This window comes from Mangifera indica, chromosome 8, assembly GCF_011075055.1.
Source record: "Mangifera indica cultivar Alphonso chromosome 8, CATAS_Mindica_2.1, whole genome shotgun sequence".
Classification (NCBI taxonomy): Eukaryota; Viridiplantae; Streptophyta; class Magnoliopsida; order Sapindales; family Anacardiaceae; genus Mangifera; species Mangifera indica.
Genome location: NC_058144.1, coordinates 8602024 through 8621507, shown reverse-complemented (window position 1 = coordinate 8621507; position 19484 = coordinate 8602024). Strand labels below are relative to the sequence as shown.

Here is a 19484-nt window from a genome sequence, read left to right as displayed (position 1 = left end):
GTCGTTGTAGTATAGTGGTAAGTATTCCTGCCTGTCACGCAGGTGACCCGGGTTCGATCCCCGGCAACGGCGCCGTATTTTTTAGCTTGTTATATTTTTCAGTAATTAGAACCCCCTAGACGTTTGATTAACTGTCAAAAACTCCCCTGCAACACTCAAGAGCTTGTCGGTGTGTCATGCAGTATAAATCTGGCGAACATTTTAACGAGGCATTTAATGGTCTGTAATTAAATATAATAATCGAATTAATAAACAACTACATCATTATCCCAGAAAAAAATAAATCAAGCATATCCATTTTATTGCATACTCAAAAGTCAAAAATCGAAAAATTGGAATACAAGAAACCATTAATTAATAGCAGAAACTGAGGATCTGAATGAAAGATCTAGGCAGTTGGTTGTGCTGGTACACCAGGTGCTACAAAAATTGAGATACTTTCTGAAAGATGTCGACAGGCTTTATCATAGTTGACAAATCCCATGAACCAAAACTCATGCCCATCAACAGTTACAATCTGGATGTATTTTTCTGATGGATTTTCCCTCATCACCACTGGTTTGACGGTGCCAATCATGGCCAAAGGTACCATAACCTGTAATATTTCAAACAAGCAAGAATCAAATCAAATGAATTAAGCATTAATTTTATACTGATTATGTTCATGTATTGTGATTGACAGATAATTACTTTACCTTGTAGTAGCTCCAAGTCTTCTGGCCGGAGGGTGCTGTAAAAGACAAGGGGCGATCACTGCAGAAAGCTAGATGAACATTTGAGAGATATAGAGTTCCAGCTACAGGCCCTGTTGATGTTGAAAGGTAACAGGCAAACGTCTTCTTCAGATTCTCGTTTGGATATGTACCAAAAGTTTGCTTGTATACTGTCTCGAATCCACCTCCTGTTAATGCTTTCGCGTTTAGGCTCATCTTCCCCCACGCAGCTTCAGGCACAGACGAGTTCGTTCGAACTGCAAAAACATAAACAACGTTAATTGTGCTAAATTTTCGGATGAAGCAAAGCTTATAAAAATGACTGTTTTTATTGTTTGAACTTACGATTGTGCCAAATATTATTGGCCATAGTTTCAGCCTTATTACTCCAAGAATTGAAGACATTAAGAATGGATTCCATGGGACTGCTTGGTTTCTCAACGGGAGTGTACAGAAGGTAAGGATGATGATAAGGTTGTTGAGCTTGATTATCATGATCAGCTGAACCACCCCACAAGGCTGCTTTTTTGTTGTCCGGATGGCAAGTGGGAACAGCAGGTGCTCCCATCACATGAGTCCCCCATTTCTCAGCATCTGGGGCTGTAGATTCCGGCGCAGAAGCTGACGATGGACCTGCAGGCTGATGGTGATGATCAGATTGCCTGTTTTGGGCGCTGCTTGAACTTGATGCAAATGGGTTTGTTTCGTAATTTGGATTGGGAGAAGAAACCGAAGGATAATGAGGGTGAGATTCTTGGCCGTTGGTGTTGTTCATTTCTGAAACTAGGGGCTTCTCAGAGGGGTTTGATGGCGGTATGATTAAAATACTGGGATATTTTAGTCTTGGTGATGTAAATGAATGCATGATTCAACGGGTATTTATAGTTTTGATAAGGCGGTAAGGGAGGACTATTATATGATGCACATGAAGGCGATGTATTAGATTTAGATTTAAGAAATGGAATACGCGGTTTAGGAGTGAATCGGCGACTTGGACGGTTGCTTAGCCGCGTCTTTTTCATCAAACCCAAAGGATTCCCGAGCAAAGTAATTAACAACTACGCGGATGTGTCATCACCTTATAGAAGCTTCCATTTGGAGCCTTATGTTTTTATTATTGAATAATATTTTATATATTTACTTTAGATATAAAAATATATATTTATCTTTATTATTATATAATTAAATATTATTTTATTTTTAATTTAAAATTATTTAATTATATAATAATATATATAAATATTTATATTTACGTATTTAAAATAGATATATATATAATTTTATGATGATTTCTAATTTTATAATAAGAATATTATATTATTGGATAATTGGTATTTAAAAAGGTAATTTGTCAATAAAGAATGAGATGACGCTTAATCGTAATTTTAAATTCAAAGTAGAAATTTTATTACATCAAGAATTCACATTGCTCTGTCAAGTAATTCTGTTTTGGAGTACATTGGTTGCCCAACCCATTTGAATGTTAATATTGTTAGAAGGCCCATGATTTGGAAAATATTTTGTTATTAAAATTAAAATTTTTAAAGATTATTAAATATAAATGATAAAATTTGATAAAAATAAATAATTATTATATTTTATTAGAGATAATAAAAAAATATTAGTATATTATTTTATTTAAATACTCTTGAGTTTAATTATTTTAAAATATTTTTTATATTAATTAAAAACAATTTTATCTTTAAAAAAATTAATAAATAAAAATATAGTTATAATAAAATTAATATTACCATTATAATTTTTTAATACTTAAAGTAAAATTAGTAATCAAATTATCTCTTATATTACATACTACATCATCATTAATAATATAATATTATTGAAATCTTTTATTACTTATAAACTAAACAAAATAATATAAATAATAAAAAATAAATTATTAAAGTATTCTTTATAAACTCTCAATCAAACACCCTCTAAAAATAGGGGGGTCGACATAAAGATAATAAACAGTGTTACATGTATAAAAAATAACATATCATCACACGGTGATATGTTGTTATTTATATATAAAATTATATACGTTGTTTTTACTCATAACTTTATTGTTTTTCTAATTTTTAATTAAGTGAATTAGTTTTTAGGCTAAAAGACTATTATAATTTTCCCCCCTTATTTATTTTATTTTCCCTTTCCAAAAGTTTAGGGTGTACATTATAATTTTTAAAAATACTGTAGTGTTAACAAAAATTTTTTAGGGTTTTGAAAATTTGAAAAAGTTTAGAGGTGTTTTTGAAAATTTTTAATTTTTAATATACCTTTAATAGTTTAAAAGGTTACTGTTTTACTTTTAAAGAACTTATAAAAATGTAACATTTTAAAATTAGTTAGAGTTTTCATATTTTTTATAAGTTTTAGTAAGAAATTTTAAATCTAATAAAAATATATTGATAATTTGATATTTATATTAAATATTAATGATGGTTTTATAAACTTAATAAAATGGTAAAATAATCATTTTCAAGAAATTTTAATAGATTTATTGCTATAAGTAGATGCGCTATAATGGGTGGGAATTTGACTTTTTGAAACGTTGAGGGTAAGAATCATTTCATCAAACCTTGGTGGGAAATAGTCATTTGGCTTAGTATTTTATTTTTTTCAAGTATATTAAAAACAAACCAAGCCCAAACTTCAAGCAAGGAAAGGGAAGACAACCTAACCTCGGCTTAGCTAGAAAACCCGTGGCAGCCTATCAACTTCGTACGAATATGTATATTTATTGTGAGTATATAAATAAATATATATTTTATTTATTATTTTATAAGTTTTTAATTCAAAATAAAATTATATATATTTTGAGTATATAAATAAATATATATTTTATATATTATTATTTAAGTGAGTATTTAATTATTATTTATTTAAAATTATTTAATTATATAATAATAAATATATCATATTTTTAAAATAGGTAAACGTAGTTTTCTGCCGAACCTTTAACTGCCAAATATAACGATAGGAGTAATGTTTCTGTTGTGTGACATGGCAAAAGTCCGGTCTACCCATCAACTTGGGAAACCTCCACTGACAAACTAAATGGATTGAATCCTGTTTTCTGGACCGACTAATTTACCTAAGCCCATTTGGAGCCTTTAAAATAGATTACTGTGGACCAGGTGCAGAATGCACTGGGCTAATTTGATGAATATAGCGCAAGACTTGACAATGGAGGAGATGGTTAACCTGATTGCAGACAGCTTGGCACTTAGGCGTAAGTTGTAACAAGATTTCTGAATCTTCTAACAGAAGTACTTGTGCATCCATCTTTCTAAACCAAAATCATCAGCAACTGTTCCAATTTCTATCAACCTTGTCGATTCCCAAAACACTGCAATATGAGTTACCAGAGACCTCCGAACGACCCCTATGCTCCACCAGGTTTGTTTATCGTCATCCAATTTGTTGATCTTCTGATATGGAATTTTATTATTGATTCTAATTTTTCTTTTTTTTAATCTTTGTTTTCTTCTAGGCTATTCACTCCGCTATCCACCACCACCACCGCCACCATCGCCTGGGTTCCCATCTGCGCCACCACCTCCGTACGAGGGTTACCCACCACCCCCGCCGCCACCTGGGTATCCTTACCCTCCGCCTGGGCAACGCCCATACGAGGGTTACCAGGGGTATTTTGCGGAAGGGTATCCTCCACCGCCACCTTATCCTGGTCAGCCACAGTACTGCCACTACGAACACTATCATTACCAGAATAATGATACTGGTTGCACTTCCTTTCTACAAGGCTGGTATGACTACTTTTCTCTTTTATTTGGGATTCATGTTATTTAAGATATTATTGTTGTATAATGGAAACATGCCACATACTAACATGTGTTTACACATTTTTTCTTTAGTCATTTTTGTGAAGTGGATTAATTTATGATTTATTCTTATACGGTTTTTCTGTCATTAAAAGTTTTGAACTTTCATTTTTATTTCAAATTTTAGATTTCTAAAAAAATCTCCTTTTAAGTGTCTTAATTACCTGTTAGGACTGGTTTGGTATGAGTATGTATCTACTCTCTGATTTTTGTGCCTATTCCTGGTCGTCTCTGAGTTTATTCATTTTGTTGACATGGATGGATGTGTTTATCAATGTTTAACTGTGGATTCTTTAATTAATTTCTTTAAGTGTTTTCATATGAAGATTTTAAAAAGGTCAATGACGAAAGGTCAATTGCATTTAGCACTTCAAAAGTGGCATATCAATATATTATCTCAAGGACTATGGATAATACTTCTATGCAACATATTCCAGTTTGTATTTTAGTTTCTTGAATACATTTGTTAATGTATATAACTATATGAAATGCCTCCATTGATAAAGGTTTTGGTTTCTTGTCTATGCTGTATTTTGTCAGGGGTGTTTGCCATGTATTTCTATATTAAGTTTGAGTGAGTTGGGTTGTTTAAAATGTTGGTCCTATGTATGAGGTTACATCTTTATAATTATTGTCAACAAATATGCTTAATGGCAGTGCTGATCATATTTGGCATCAAAACTTTATAATGTTACCATTAAGAGGTAATTGGGGATTATCTATGAAGATGGCATATTTCTTATTCTTGTCGATTAACATAAGAACACAAAAGAGTTAAAACATTGTTGTTTTGGAGAGTTGGAGCCCAGTTTAGCGCCTGATTATTTTCTGCCTTATTCATGTCATTCCGACAAGGAAAGGAAAAAAATTTAGGATGTGTTCAGTTCTTGGTATCCTCATTCCTCTATTTTGTCTTTAAATTATTAGAGGACTTATTTAAGCAACTTATGTTTTAATCTCCCAATCCTCAGACTGAGGAGGTTTTTTTCAAGAACTTGTTTATTTTGCACTCCTTGGTTATTTAGATTAGAATGACAGTTATGTTTAAGTATTGGTTTACTTGGCTTTCCTTGCGTGTTTAGCTGTGCCATTCATCTCTGTTTCATGTGAGGTCTTTTCATATCTATTTGCGGTGCAAATTTATCTTAGAAATGGTCTTCTTATTTAGTAGTAATCTATTGAATCTAAGAAGGGTTAATTCTTTATACGGTTGTTGCATCTTACTGAGTTTGGAGGGATGCAAAAGTTATTACATTGAGGAAACAATCGTTTTCTTTAGGTTGTTCACACCTAAGATAAGTGATTAGTTGTTTAGGATTACTCTTCCATAGTTATCTCTTTTTTTAAAAAAAACTGAAATACCTTATGCTGGTTGAAATCCTAACCATTTCTTGATAAAAGACCTTCCTGAGCTACACGAAATGCGTTTTGGACCTTTGCTACTGGATTTGCTTTTATATGAAATGTTGGGCTACAATTTATTTTAAACATCTAACATGTTGTTGCAAAATCACAACCTTTCATGGGAAGGGATCTATTACATCTTGGTGGGCTCAATTCATATTCTGTGTTGCCAACTGTTGACTGTTTTTGCATTTTGATGTCTCAACTACTGTCTAATTTTTTCTTGCGTTGCAGTTTGGCCGCATTGTGTTGCTGTTGTATGATGGAGGAATGCTGCTTCTTTATATAATGGTTGCATCAAGGACACGTTACCTTTAATGCTTCTGGTTTCGCAACATTTGTTGCTTCTTTAGTAAACTTGCTTTGATCAGTTCTCCGTTATGGCTCAGGAATGTGGATTCTAGTCGTTCTTGTTTTCTCTCGTTTTCATACCAGTAGTAATTCCATGATCTATGCCCAGTTTAATTTGATAGTATTTGGCTTTGAATATATAAACAGAATCCATCTTTATAAATACAGTTTTTATATTCTTACCCTATAAAATCTCTCCTGTTTAACGAGAGCGTTTCCCTTTCAATAATTTTCAGTATTTGCTTTAATGAAGCAAGCTCCATGACTAATCTGTTGGCATTCAAAGAATTTCACTCATCAAATCACTATTTCATTCATATCTCAATGACACATAAGGTGTAAATTTTGGTGTAAAAATTGAGATAACCGTAATAGCAATGTCATTTACCTCAGAACATACTTTCTGAGTTGCTTTTATGTTCTGTTCTATATTTACAAATCATGAAAACCCATATAGAGATTTGCAGGCAATCAGTTGCGTACAATCAATATAGGCTTCAGTTTCTCCTCTTCAAACAATGAAGCGTAGAACTAAGATTTACATAGATGATGCCTTTTGACTGATTTTGCCAATATTAACACAGATGTATTAAAGTAAAAACGATTACTAGTAGCAAATCTCTCATGAATTAAACAAAAAAGTGCATACGGCTAAATCACCAAAAGCCTAGAAATCCATAATAATCAGCTGGCCTAAGAAAAGTACAATTACTGGAGAAGGGAAACAATTGGCCAGACCTACACACATGCACTGAGGTTGAACTTATAGAGTCCGCACAAACTCTGGTGCATCTTTCCTCGGCCCAACCAATGTACGATACAAGTACATCTTCCCTACTTTTTGTTTATCATCAGAGCTAAAATCAATCAGATCATCTTCTTCTATGATCTCAACGTTGACCATTGGCATATCCTTCGCAAGTGCCTTGCAGCCTCCAAGGGTAACTTCACAGGACGACATCCAAAGGGATCGCATTGTTTCATACTTTCCCACGTCCATTAGAAGTGCAGTGTCACCAAAGGGACAGTCCATGATTTCTAGCTTGCAAAGCTTCTTACACCCATTCAATACATAGAGCATTCCCTTGTCACTGTTCCCAGCAAATGCAATAGAAAGCATTTCCAGCTGCTCAGCATACATTCCAATATAAAGGAAAACCTGATCGGTTAACAGGCCAGAGAGTGATAAACGCCTTAGACGCTTGCAAGATTGAACAATTGCCCCAAAACCTTCATCCAAGGGCTGCATGGTGACAGGGTCAGGTTTTGTAGGTTCAAGGATGCACAATCTGAAGCGGGTAAAATTAGAGCAATTTTTTGCCACAGTTATGAGAGCAGCATTAGTCATCTGCTGACAGAAGTACAACAATGAATGAAGCTTTGGGCAACCAGCAGATATGGCAACAAGACCTTCCTCTGTTACAGAAGCATTGCCTATCCCAGAGGGATCAGATGGGAAAACCCTCAATTCTTGCAATTCTTTACAATTGGAAGCTACCACCCCCAATCCTTTATCTCCAATACAATCCAGTATCTACAGAGAATATCAGAGTTATGATCATTCATCTCATATTGATTAAAATTTTATATTCAGTAATGATAGTGAGAGTAGGTTATAAGATCATACCCATAATCGCTCAAGTTTCCTGCAGTGTTGAATAAACTTTATCAGATCATTTCCATGAATGCCTGGGGCATAGCTTAGATTCAAGGAGGTTAGGTTCTGACAAATTGGGTGAATAGCTGACAGACAACGAGGAGAAACCTCCAAAAAACCCGACAAACTCCTTATTGACTTGCAATTCAGAATGGTAGCCTTTAATTTGTTGAAGGCGTCGGATGCTGGATCATGTACAAAGGACCCAGTACCCAAGTCCACTAGCTGAGGAGCTCGCCTCAGTATCTTTTGCAGTGCATCAAGAGGCACTGCCCGGTTTAATCTCAAACTTTTGAGATTAGGAGACCTCGCTACAAGTCTTTCGAGGGCTTTCAAATTTATATCTCCTTTGAGGCATGCAAAGTTCAGGGAGACAAGAGAAGTGCAACTTTCGGGAAAGCAGCTAATCCAATGGCCTCTATGATCCTCTACTTCATTTTCTTGCAAGTCCAGCTCCCTAAGAAACCTACAATGGAGAAAATAGAAAAAAAGAAAAGTAAAGGCAAATCCATTATACTTAATGTTTACCAGCAACCTTAAAATGAGGAGCTTAAATGGAAATAGTCCATCCGAGTAAAGAATAAATTGATCACTGGACAGTAAAAAAAGTTATGTGGTCTGATTATCCACTTATAACAGGTTTTCCCCCAAAATACAAAAAGCAGAGAGTAGCTTGCTCAATTCAAACTTAAAAACCCCCTAGAATATCACACAGTTAAGCATCCAAAGTAATAAAAACCTTATCAGCATCGCTTAAGAATACCAATTTGAATAATCGTTCAACAATCACAGCTAGCATCAATAATAGAACATATGCTAAAGAGATAACAAGCGAAAAACCCCTCAACAGCATATCATCTTCTTCCTGTTGGCCAATCAAACAAGAGAGCTACACAATCAAGAATCCAGATAAACCATTTCACAGTGACAAATCAAACCAAGCATAAATCAAACCATAAATCTAATTTTACAAGAAGTTAAATGCTAATGTCACAAATTGAAATATGAACCATTTCACAGTGACAAATCAAACCAAGCAAAATCCACACAAACACCTGAAAAGAATCCAAAAATTATTAAATTTTTCTTACCTACAATTCGCAGCTACAGCAGCGAGCCCATCAGTTGTGAACCCTTCACAGCTAACAAGAACCAAGGCTTTGAAATTCACGAACGACTTCGAGAGCAACTCGAGACTCTCATCCGAAACTACCATCCTCTTCAACCTCAACTCCTCCAAGCCAACCCTACTCTTGGCAAAAGCTTCGATCCAAGGGTAAAGAATCCCGCCCCAATCATGCGGGACCAAGTTGAAGTCCGCAAAATGCGGCTTGCCCTTCAACGTTAAGGACTTGAGCTCCGGAAACCTGTCGATTACTCTCTCCGGACTGATAGCATAACAGTTGCCAATGAAAACTCTTTGCCTGCTCAATCTTTCGATTTTGTACCATGATTTGCACACTAACGACACCGCGTTTCGGTCCTTATGTGATGTTATAAAATCGAACACGTGTCCTATTACCTCGTCTGGAAAATAATTCATCTTTTTCTCGGCATTCAATCCCTAACTCCCCAACTTTCTTATCCCAGAAAAAAAAATTTCTCAGGAAAATAACAAATTTATCCAGAAATTAAAGAAAAAGAGATGACAAAGCCTTGCTAATTAAAACCCAGATCTAATTCAGAGGGAATCTTCCTAAGCTACCTAAAATTTTCAATAATGAGATCAGATCTAAAGATCTAAAAGTACCGAGTACAGAGATTAGAAAATGATGGTAAAAAAATTATAAAAAAAAAAAACAAATGGGATTGTTTTATATTCTCTCTGTACTTTGAGATTATTAAGATCTAAAGATAAAAGAGAGAAATAACTCGAATTTTCTCGAGAAAAAAAGGGTGGTTTTTGAAAGAGAAAATATCCCTGCAGTGATCATCTTCAAAGTGATTACAGCGATGAAAAAACGTTGAAAAACAAATGAAATCCATAGATCTGAGAAAAAACAAACGCTTCCATGAATACAGCGTTTTAACTACGTCGAAAATCTAATGATGATATAGTGAGATTAACATGGGGGAAGAAAAAGAAAAATTATACAGAATTTTTAAAACACAGCACAATGACAAGGAAGAGTTCTTCGTGTTTGTCCCAACTCTCGAGAGTCCTAAATCAGTGAAGCTCAACTCAAACTCCCAAAGCTCTCTGCCTTTTTTTGGTTTAGGTAATTAACCAGGGATACTTATTTAACCATAGTCGAGTCAAATAACCCTAGTTTTGTATCCGACGGTCTGTGTTGCTTTGAATCTTTTGACGGAAAGATTGAGGGAATCTTGACCGTTGAGTGAGGTGTCATGCATGTGTCGTTATCTCTGATTTGGAAGAGAGCCCTTTCTCTCTGCTAAAGTCTTACTAAAGAGAACGGCACTGCGCTGTCAGATAAATGACACTCATTTTCTCAAAAATCACGAGAATGCCACGACGCAGATAAGATTTTGGGTTTATTATTGGCGCGAGTATAAATAACTCGCGCCCTGTGACGAATCCACATCTATATAATGATCATGGATAGCGAGTACAATAAAATTGTGTACTCTAGAGAAAGGGAATGGGGTTGAAGTTTCTTCTGCAGATAAACAACTTTTATTCGTCAGAAATTTACCTTTTTTTCACCTTATCTCTTTTTCACTGCAGGTATATTATTCAATTGAAATTACGAATTTAATAATTTCAATAATTATCTAATTAACTGAACCATGGGGTTTTATAATAAGGCCAAATGGCTCTCTCCCACCCCAGTTTTGACGAAAACCTAATGTTTTTTTCCATAAATATCAAAAACATAAAAATCTACTTATATATTATATTTTTTACTTAAAGTTTGAAAAACTTACATATTTTCTTTAGGGTTTTTCTAACGCACTACCGACGATTAAAGATGACAGCGATGACAGTATTCTCTCTCTCTCTCCTAGCTTTTCTTTCTGTCTCATTCTATTTTTAACTATCACCGATCGAGAAAACTGACCAACGAAGACTCTTCTTTTTCTCAGTATGAAGATGCGATTCGTTTTTGTCGAGAGATTAATGATTCATCTTTATTGGTCGATGATAATAAAAAATGAAGCATAATTGAAAGAAAGCTGAGAAAGAGGGAGAATGTCCCCATCACCCTTGTCGTCTCCCACCATTGTCAGTGGGGTTAGAAAAGCCGTAAGGGAAAATATTAATTTTTCAAACCTTGAGTTAGAAAATTTTGTTAGATTTTTAACTTAGAGGGAGGAAACATGATAAAATGTTAGTTTTTTAAAAATATTTTAGTAAATAACAATTTTACTTTTAAGTAATAATAGTAAAATTTAAGAGTATAATAATTGAATAGCATATCATATTGTGTATTAAAAACTTAATTTTTTTTCTTTTATGTATAGAATATCGTATCGTATAATACAATTTTTAAAAAATAAAAAATATAATTAATATATTATTATTTTAAAATATATTATAAATACCTTTAAAATTTTAAGATTATATATATATTATTATATTATTATTTTTTAAAAAATATATTAATATATACCAATAATATATATATTTTATCATAAATATATATTATATTATATAATATACTTATTTATTATATATAATTATTTTTTATTTATATTATATCACACCATATCTTAAATAAATATTATGCATCATAAGTTACTTTTTTCTTACGTGTTTGGTTAATCCTGAAAGCAACTACAATCGGAATAAAATCTTTTTTATTTTTCCTTTTCAATGAAATTGCTATCATACCTGCCCCTCTTTCGTGTTGGAGTAACCAAAATATAACAAAAAAATTTAATAATATTTAAAGATATTATTATTTTATTTTATAGAATTATTCTATTCAATTAAATGCCTTATTTTTCTGCCTATCAAACAATTCTCAAGATTGATAACATCATCCTCTTACTTGTGAACATAAATTTTATGGGTTATCACATATTTTAAAATGGCTTCAAAATATTCATTTTTCATCCAAATCTCAACTCCTTTGAAAATTCAACGTTCAAAAAGTGAGATAATATCCAAAAATAAATCTTGTACGCATCTCATTTTATATTATAATGTAACAGTTTTACACTTTTATAATTTTAAATTTAAATTTTGAAACTTTACTATCATAGAAAAAAACTATGGGGAAACCATCACGGCTCAAAGTTGGTGAGCGTGACAAGAATTTAGGTTGAAATAGTGATAAGCAAGTTTAAGATTGAATATACGTGATCATTGATTTTTAAGTGTTATTAGTAGTTAGAGGTGTGCTTCAGCCATTGGGCACCAGACGAGTGACATTGTAAATGAGATTAAGCCTCTCTAGCATAAATTGATCAAGAGTTAGAGTTACTCCCTTAATTAGTCCAAGACAAGACGAAACTAGTGACTTTTAACTATATAATGTAGACATATATCAGATTGATTCTCGAGAATGGAGTATTGAGGATGCCACACAGACATATCAAAAAGTTGGCTCCTTGATAGAAACCCACCACACCATAACCATTTCAATAAATTAGAAACCTATTTGGTGTGCAAGAATAAGTGTTTACAATAAAGAGTGGTTTGAGTAACGACAGTGAAATATTACTTTAGTAGGTTTATCAGTAATAAAATATTATGATATATAATATATAGAGTAATTTTATTACCAACTCCAATTCCATCTCCACCTTTGCTTTAAATATTGTCAACTCCATCTCCACCTTAAGTCATCTTAATTATTAAAAAATTACTAAGATAAGGGGTAATTTTATTACTAGGTTTTTCACCTTACGTATTAAAATTATTAATAATGTAATGAATAATATAATTTCACCTTCTAAAATAATTATATTTAAGATTTATTACTTCAAACCGAACACAATTTTTAAAACTCTATCTTGAAACTAATTATTTATTTTTGAATAATAAAATATTACTCGAAGTAAACACACTCTACAAATATTTTCAAGAGTGAGAATACACACAACGACATAGTTGAAAAAAGATTACACGCAACTAGAAGATATCACTTTCTTTAAGGTAATATTTGCGGCACTTGAATTGGTGTTACAAAATTATGACAAACTACCTTTAAGATGTGACAAAACCCCATAAATGCAGCAATAATGCTGAAGTCTCTCCCAAAACTAAAACTATGACAAATTTTGTTGATGTTATAGGAACAGAATTTTAAAAATTAGACCCACACATAGAGGGTAAATACGAACCAAATTTAAATTTGAACATCACTTAGTTTAAGCTCAATTTGAATGAAAAATGGTTTGCCTCAAATTTATCGAGTCAAAATTAAAGATAACTCAAGTGAACAATGATTCAACTAGATTTGATTCAAATTTGATTCGATTTTATAATTCGACTATAAAATGATTCAACTCTCTCTCTCTCTCTCTCTCTCTCTCTCTCTCTCTCTCTCTCTCTCTCTCTCTATATATATATATATATATATAAAACAACAAAAAAGAACAGAGATTCTAGAGTAATTGAATTAGTCAAAACGTATTAATAGAAACTTTGACCTTGGTGACTTAAACCAAACATGAATGCTCAGGGACAGATTCTCACCAGATTTTGTCTCATTTCAGTAAAGGGTAAATTATTTTCCTCAATTATCAGTGTATAAATGAATGTATATTTATATGTGTTATTATATAATTAAATATTATATTATTTTTAATTTAAAATAATTTAATTATATAATAATATATATTAAATAAATATTTATTATTTATATATATATAATAAATATACGTAATTATATTTTTCTTTATATTGTAAAAAAGAACAAAAAAAAAAATCTATTACTTGGTACAAGAATTGAATAATAAGAAACAAATTTAAGTTGGGTAGTGTTGGTTGTGCCGTGTATTTCCCAATCATTCGTCACTTTTGACTTAAAACCACCTCTACTTTGTAGGAATGTACTCTACCTGCTCCTCCTCCTTCCTTTAGTCAAAATTCAAAACCCTACTTTGGAATCGTTTTCTTTAGGGCGAATCAGAATTGGTTCTCCCCTTAATACCTCAAGTTTATGCCTAATTTTTTTGTATTCAAATCACTTAAAGTCGGTCACCTTCAATTAATTTTCGTATACTTTTGGCTTGTTCTCTTTTAGTTTTATCTCAAGTCACATCTGGGTAATGTATTGTTGACTCCTTCCTTCCTTTTTTCCATGAGAGGGAACCTTACTGTAATTCTTCTGGATGGAGCAGAGGTCATCAGCGGGACATTTTCACGAGCAAGTGTTACACGCTTTGCCCCCAGTGGGCAAATTGAATGACCAAGTGTTAGATTCCCCAATAGTTTCAAGACTGTTTGGATTCAAAACTCGCATACACCATTTTAAATTATTTAATATTATAATTGTAATATTAATCATTAGATCTAAAATTTTACTTATTTGATATAATTAGTTCAATTTTAAAAAAATACTCTAATTGATAGGGTTGAAATAGGTTTCCTCAAAAAAGGTGTTTGATACATTAAACAAATTAATTTAAGGGACAATGTTGTGAGCAAAGCATGGCTCTTTACTTGGGCTGGCATCTACTCTTCCAATATTATTAAGAGTTTTGTCATTTTGTATGGTATATAGATCTACATCAATTATGTTATGTAAGTGTCCCACTTCTTTGCTTGCTTTCAATCCTTTTATCCACATCCAGGTCAATTTGTCATCATCCAATTATTTTCTTTTTCCACCACTTCCCTGCTGCAATCCCATTATTTTTTTTCTCCCCTCATAAAAGAATAGTATAATCAAAATGAGCAAGTAGGAATGATTGAACATAGAAGGCAGGAATTTGGATTTGGCATGAGTGAGAACATTAGTACAAAGAAAGCAGCTGGGTAGGTGTAATTTGATGGGAAGATAATTGGAGACACATAAGAATGAAACATAACATAACAAATGGTTGTTCATCAATCACCCAAAGATTGCAAAATCCTAATAAATAATGATAAATAGCGAAATCATTAGTCTTCTCATCATAACGTAAGTATTTTGTATCGTAGGGGTTTATTTTTAGGATTTCAACTATAATATATGAGATTTGAATTTCACAGTGAAATATATGAGTCTTTATTATGAGATTTATATAATTTTAGACTTTTCAATCTCAATAATTACTATTTAAGGTGTAGTTCTTTTAAAATTCTTATTATTTGGTATTATAATTGCCACCATATCTCCTAATTACAATTGTGTGATGCAGGTTGTGATCTTGTTAAGGTTATAGAATAAGGGTCTTATGCTAGGATCTCAAATGAATGTAAATTATAAGACTTAGATCTCACATTTGAGCTTTGAAAATTACTAGTAATCTTTATAATTTATAAACAAATTAATTTAGTTATCTTCAATAAGACATGATAAATTTAATTAATTTATATTCAAAGTATGCCATGTTGGAAGATTTTTAGGCCAAAGGACTTATTCCCACCCAAAGTACGTTGTTTTAGCAATTTCTCTCTTTTAATTTTGAAAAACTTATTTACCCACCCATAGACAGTTAAGTTTGTTAGTTTTAAAGATAAAATCGTTATTTTACTTAAAATATTAAAAATGAACTAAAATTTTATTGTCTTTTTCCTATAAACTCTAAAACTTAATAATTTGTCCTCTAGGCCAAGTTTTAAAAAACAACATTTTTCTCTTAGGGTTTAGTTTTTAATTACTGATGACATCTCTGATGTCATTGTTAGCTGCCTCTCCCTCTTTTTTCGAAGATGTGTCTCTCGAAATCTCTCCCTCCTCTGATCGGCTATTCAAATCGAAAAAATAAAAACGAGGGATCTTGTCTTTGTCTAGGAAAATGGTCGTCTTCTTAAAAAAAAAGAATATGATTTGTCTTATTCTGAGAAGATAGTCGTCTTCTTAGATGAAGATGAAGAGTTTTGTCTTCTCGATGAATCTCTTTGTCTTTCTAGCTTAAATAATTGGTTGGAAGAGGGAGAAATGTTGAGAGAGACATTATCAAAGGAAAAAGAAGTGTCAAGAGAGAGAAACTACTAGCGATGACGTTGGAGATGTCATTGAGAATTGAAAATTAAACCTTAGGAGGAGAAATGTTGTTTTTTAAAATTTGACCTAAGAGAAAAATTATTAGTTTTTTAAGGTTTAAAGAGAAAAAAAAGATAAAATTTTAAAGAGTTAGAGTTTCGTTAATTTTAATGGCCTATGGATAAATAAATTATTATTTTTAAAATTAAAGGGTAAGAATTTGGATAAACTGCATACTTTTTGGCCAGATTTTTATTGGATATGTGGCTATGGTATTTCCAAATTTCACCTACTCAGTTGAATATAATTATTAATTTTATAAAGTGGGCAGGATGATGAGTTGCTATGTGATAATGGCCACCTCATGGGAGCTGTATATTCTAGCAGAGCTGGCTATGTTCAACATCTTTCTTCCCATTTAAAATTTGAGCAATATTATATGTATATTATATATAAACATAATTTTATTGACAAATTTTTTTATCAGGTGTGAAACCCTAAGTCCCCAAACTTGAAGGGATGAGCTAAATTTTTTGTCTTTCTTTTTCCCCCCATTCCTTTTTTGTCTCCAACTAGCCCATCATCCATGCCCATAGCTACTTACAGTAAAAAAAAAATAAAAATGAATAATGTTTACAGAAATTTAGGTACATTTTACAAAACCCACCATCACCATGACCACAACTTTTGTTTAGTCAATGAACCCCACTCTTATCTTTACCGAGATTATAATTTGACCAATCCTTGACATCCTTTTTTTGGAATATCAAAAATATTCAAATTGGGTTTTTCTTTTTTTTTTTAAATTTTATTGAATCATTTTTTGGTTGAAACTTTATGAAAATCCCAACTTTTGTATTTTATGTCATTTTCTTGACTAACTTCTTTTTTTTATTTTCTTATTTTTGGCATCACCAATTTCTTGTTCTCCTATGTTTAGTTGGACCCCTCGTGATTAGACATTCTTAAATCATTGTTAACTAATTTTGTTACCATAAAAAAAGATTTGATGGGTTAGGTCGTATGTTTAAGATTTCACAAATCTTGAATTAATCATTAAATTTGAAGGGTTTTTTTTTTTTTTAAATTGGTTTATACAAATTATGGGTTTCAATTGGGTTAATTAATGAAGTAGAGAAAGTTATGTCAAATCAAGTAACGAATAAGAGATGACGTTTATTAGGCTATGATTAAAAAAAAAATCCAATCAGAGGGTTGCAATTTGCATTAAAAAAAGGGGAAGAGGAGAGTGGTTAGGCCACTTGCATATAATTACAAGGAGAAAAAGAAATTATTATTATTATTATTTATTATTTATTTTTATTATTATTATTTAAAAGTGTGATGATCATGATTTGCATTTTCAGATGCAGCCTCCCATCATTTGTAACAATTGATGCCATGTGAAGTACATAAACCATTTTAATCTAAAATAATAGAAGAATTTTTTTTTAATATTATTATTTTTATAATTAAAATTATTGCCAGCTCTCAACTTTCTACCAATTGCCACCTTCCCTTTTATAAGTGTAATGTGGTTAATATAATTTTATATATAAATAATATATATTATTATATAATTAGATAATTAAAAATTAAAAATAAAATTTCGTTTAATTATATAATAAAATATTATTATTTATGTTTTAAAATTATATATCTAATTTTATTAATAAATATAATCAACACAAAATAGAGATTTAATACTTGAATTTAAGTAATTAGTGGATTATTCACTGTAGGACAAAAAACTTTTTTCCACCCAAGGTTTTTTGAAATGACAATTCACACCTCTTAAGTTTCATAAAACTAAATTTTCATCCGTCATCTATTTTTATTAGTAAATTTTGTAAAGTGAAATAACAATAAGGTCATTTTGTACAGTTTTTTCTATTTCTTTTCTCTTATTCTTTCTGTATGTTTTAATCCCTTATTTTGTTATTTACTCTTTTCCAAAGTTTGAGAGTGAATTGTCATTTTTGAAAATATTCGGGTTAGTTAATGAAAATTTTAAGGGAGATTTTGGAAAATTAAAAAGTTTTAGAGTGTTTTTGAAAATTTTAATATGACCCTCGATAATTTAAAAATGTCGTTACACAAAAAAAAGTAGCATTTTTAAGTTTATTAAAATTTTGATAATTATTAGGAGTTTAAGTAAGAAATTTTAAACTAATAAGAATATATTAATAATCTAACATTTATATTAAGTATTAATTATAGTTTTGTAATTTTAATGAGAAGACAAAATAATCAAATCCAAAAAAACCAAACAAATTCACTATCAAAGGTGATTGACGGGTGAGAATTTAACTTTTTTAAAATTTTATGGATGACAATTGTCATTTTAGCAAACATTGGGTGCATGTGGTTCTTTATGCAATTATGAAATGTTTGGTAGGAAAAAGAAAAAAAAGAAAAAAGAAAAAAATTGAAGGGATGGGCATAGTAGCGCATGGGAATGGATGTGGTCCTAGGTTTAGGTTTGGCATGAGATTAGATTGGGGCCGAAATTGAAAGGGAAATGAAACATTAGATGTCTCTTTTGGTGGTCCAATCTCCCTTTTTTTTTTTCAAAAAAAAAAATTTTATCTCTCCTTCTTTCCGACTGAGCAAATTCAACAGCGACAATGAAGAGTGGGGCGAGAAGAAGAAAAGGACCACAAAAAATGGTCGGTTGATGTTAGCTTCTATCCTTTTCTAAGCCCAAAAACTAATCATCTTCTTCATGTGCATGTATATCTATTCTGCTCATGTCAGCTGGTCCACTCCTCTCACACCTTGGGTTTCGGATGTTTCAAAAATGAACCTTCAGGTTTTAGTCTTCTAATAAAGCACCGTTTACTTTTGACAGAATTAGGAAAAGTAAAAAAAGAACTCAATCATTTATCAAAGAATCCAGCGAGAGGTGGCTTACCTCATATCAATGATATGCTGTCTCCCTAAAATCCCATAAGATTTTAGAAATCAACCACCCAATTGTGTTTCAACTTAAAATAGAGTGAGCATTCGACTACTGCTAGAGAGCCCAAAACAAGAAGGGAGCGCCAAGAATGGGCTCCACTGATATCTAAATCAGTTGAAGAAGGGCCCAGTTGAAGGGCCTAATGAAATATTATCCCTGTCTTTTACCACCATGGTGCTGTAGGATGAGAGTAGTCTAAGCATCATGGCCATGCATGTTCCCCCCTGTGGATAGTTTTGAGTGTCGGAGGAAGAAAATTTCAAGCATTTGAATGAGGGTTTAAATCTCCTCTGATAATATTTTAATATGGACTCTTGACATATCTAGTAAAGCATCGGCCAATTGTCAGCTCCAAACATCAAAATAACCTCTCGTCTGTAAAATAATTTATCTGGATATCCCAGGCTAGAGCTCGACCGTGGTTTTGATATTGCAGAAAATGGTTAATCTTCGTTTTTGTTGACTTGATGATGAATTGGGAATGTATAAAGATTCACTACCGTCTGC

At 31.8% G+C, this 19484-nt stretch overlaps 3 protein-coding genes and 1 non-coding gene across 4 annotated transcripts; 2 read left to right on the top strand and 2 right to left on the bottom strand.

Annotated features, from left to right (window-relative positions):
• On the top strand, positions 1-72 carry TRNAD-GUC. Its single transcript has one exon. It is a non-coding gene; the product is annotated as a tRNA-Asp (tRNA).
• Positions 73-280: 208 nt separating this feature from the next.
• LOC123222705 (GEM-like protein 5) lies at positions 281-1579 on the bottom strand. Its single transcript, XM_044645613.1, has 3 exons — positions 1059-1579; positions 696-970; positions 281-595 (listed from the first exon to the last, which is right to left on the bottom strand). The coding sequence occupies exons 1-3, from the start codon at positions 1576-1578 to the stop codon at positions 389-391; spliced, it is 1002 nt and encodes a 333-aa protein (XP_044501548.1). The 5' UTR covers position 1579; the 3' UTR covers positions 281-388.
• Positions 1580-3837: 2258 nt separating this feature from the next.
• Positions 3838-6505, top strand: LOC123223057 (cysteine-rich and transmembrane domain-containing protein WIH1). The gene is made up of 3 exons (XM_044646118.1): positions 3838-4115; positions 4210-4483; positions 6197-6505. Exons 1-3 carry the CDS (start codon positions 4073-4075, stop codon positions 6249-6251), a joined length of 372 nt encoding a protein of 123 aa, XP_044502053.1. The 5' UTR covers positions 3838-4072; the 3' UTR covers positions 6252-6505.
• Positions 6506-6874: 369 nt separating this feature from the next.
• Positions 6875-10162, bottom strand: LOC123223056 (protein AUXIN SIGNALING F-BOX 2-like). The gene is made up of 3 exons (XM_044646117.1): positions 9062-10162; positions 7941-8436; positions 6875-7847 (listed from the first exon to the last, which is right to left on the bottom strand). The coding sequence occupies exons 1-3, from the start codon at positions 9511-9513 to the stop codon at positions 7077-7079; spliced, it is 1719 nt and encodes a 572-aa protein (XP_044502052.1). The 5' UTR covers positions 9514-10162; the 3' UTR covers positions 6875-7076.
• Between the last annotated feature and the right edge of the window lie 9322 nt (positions 10163-19484).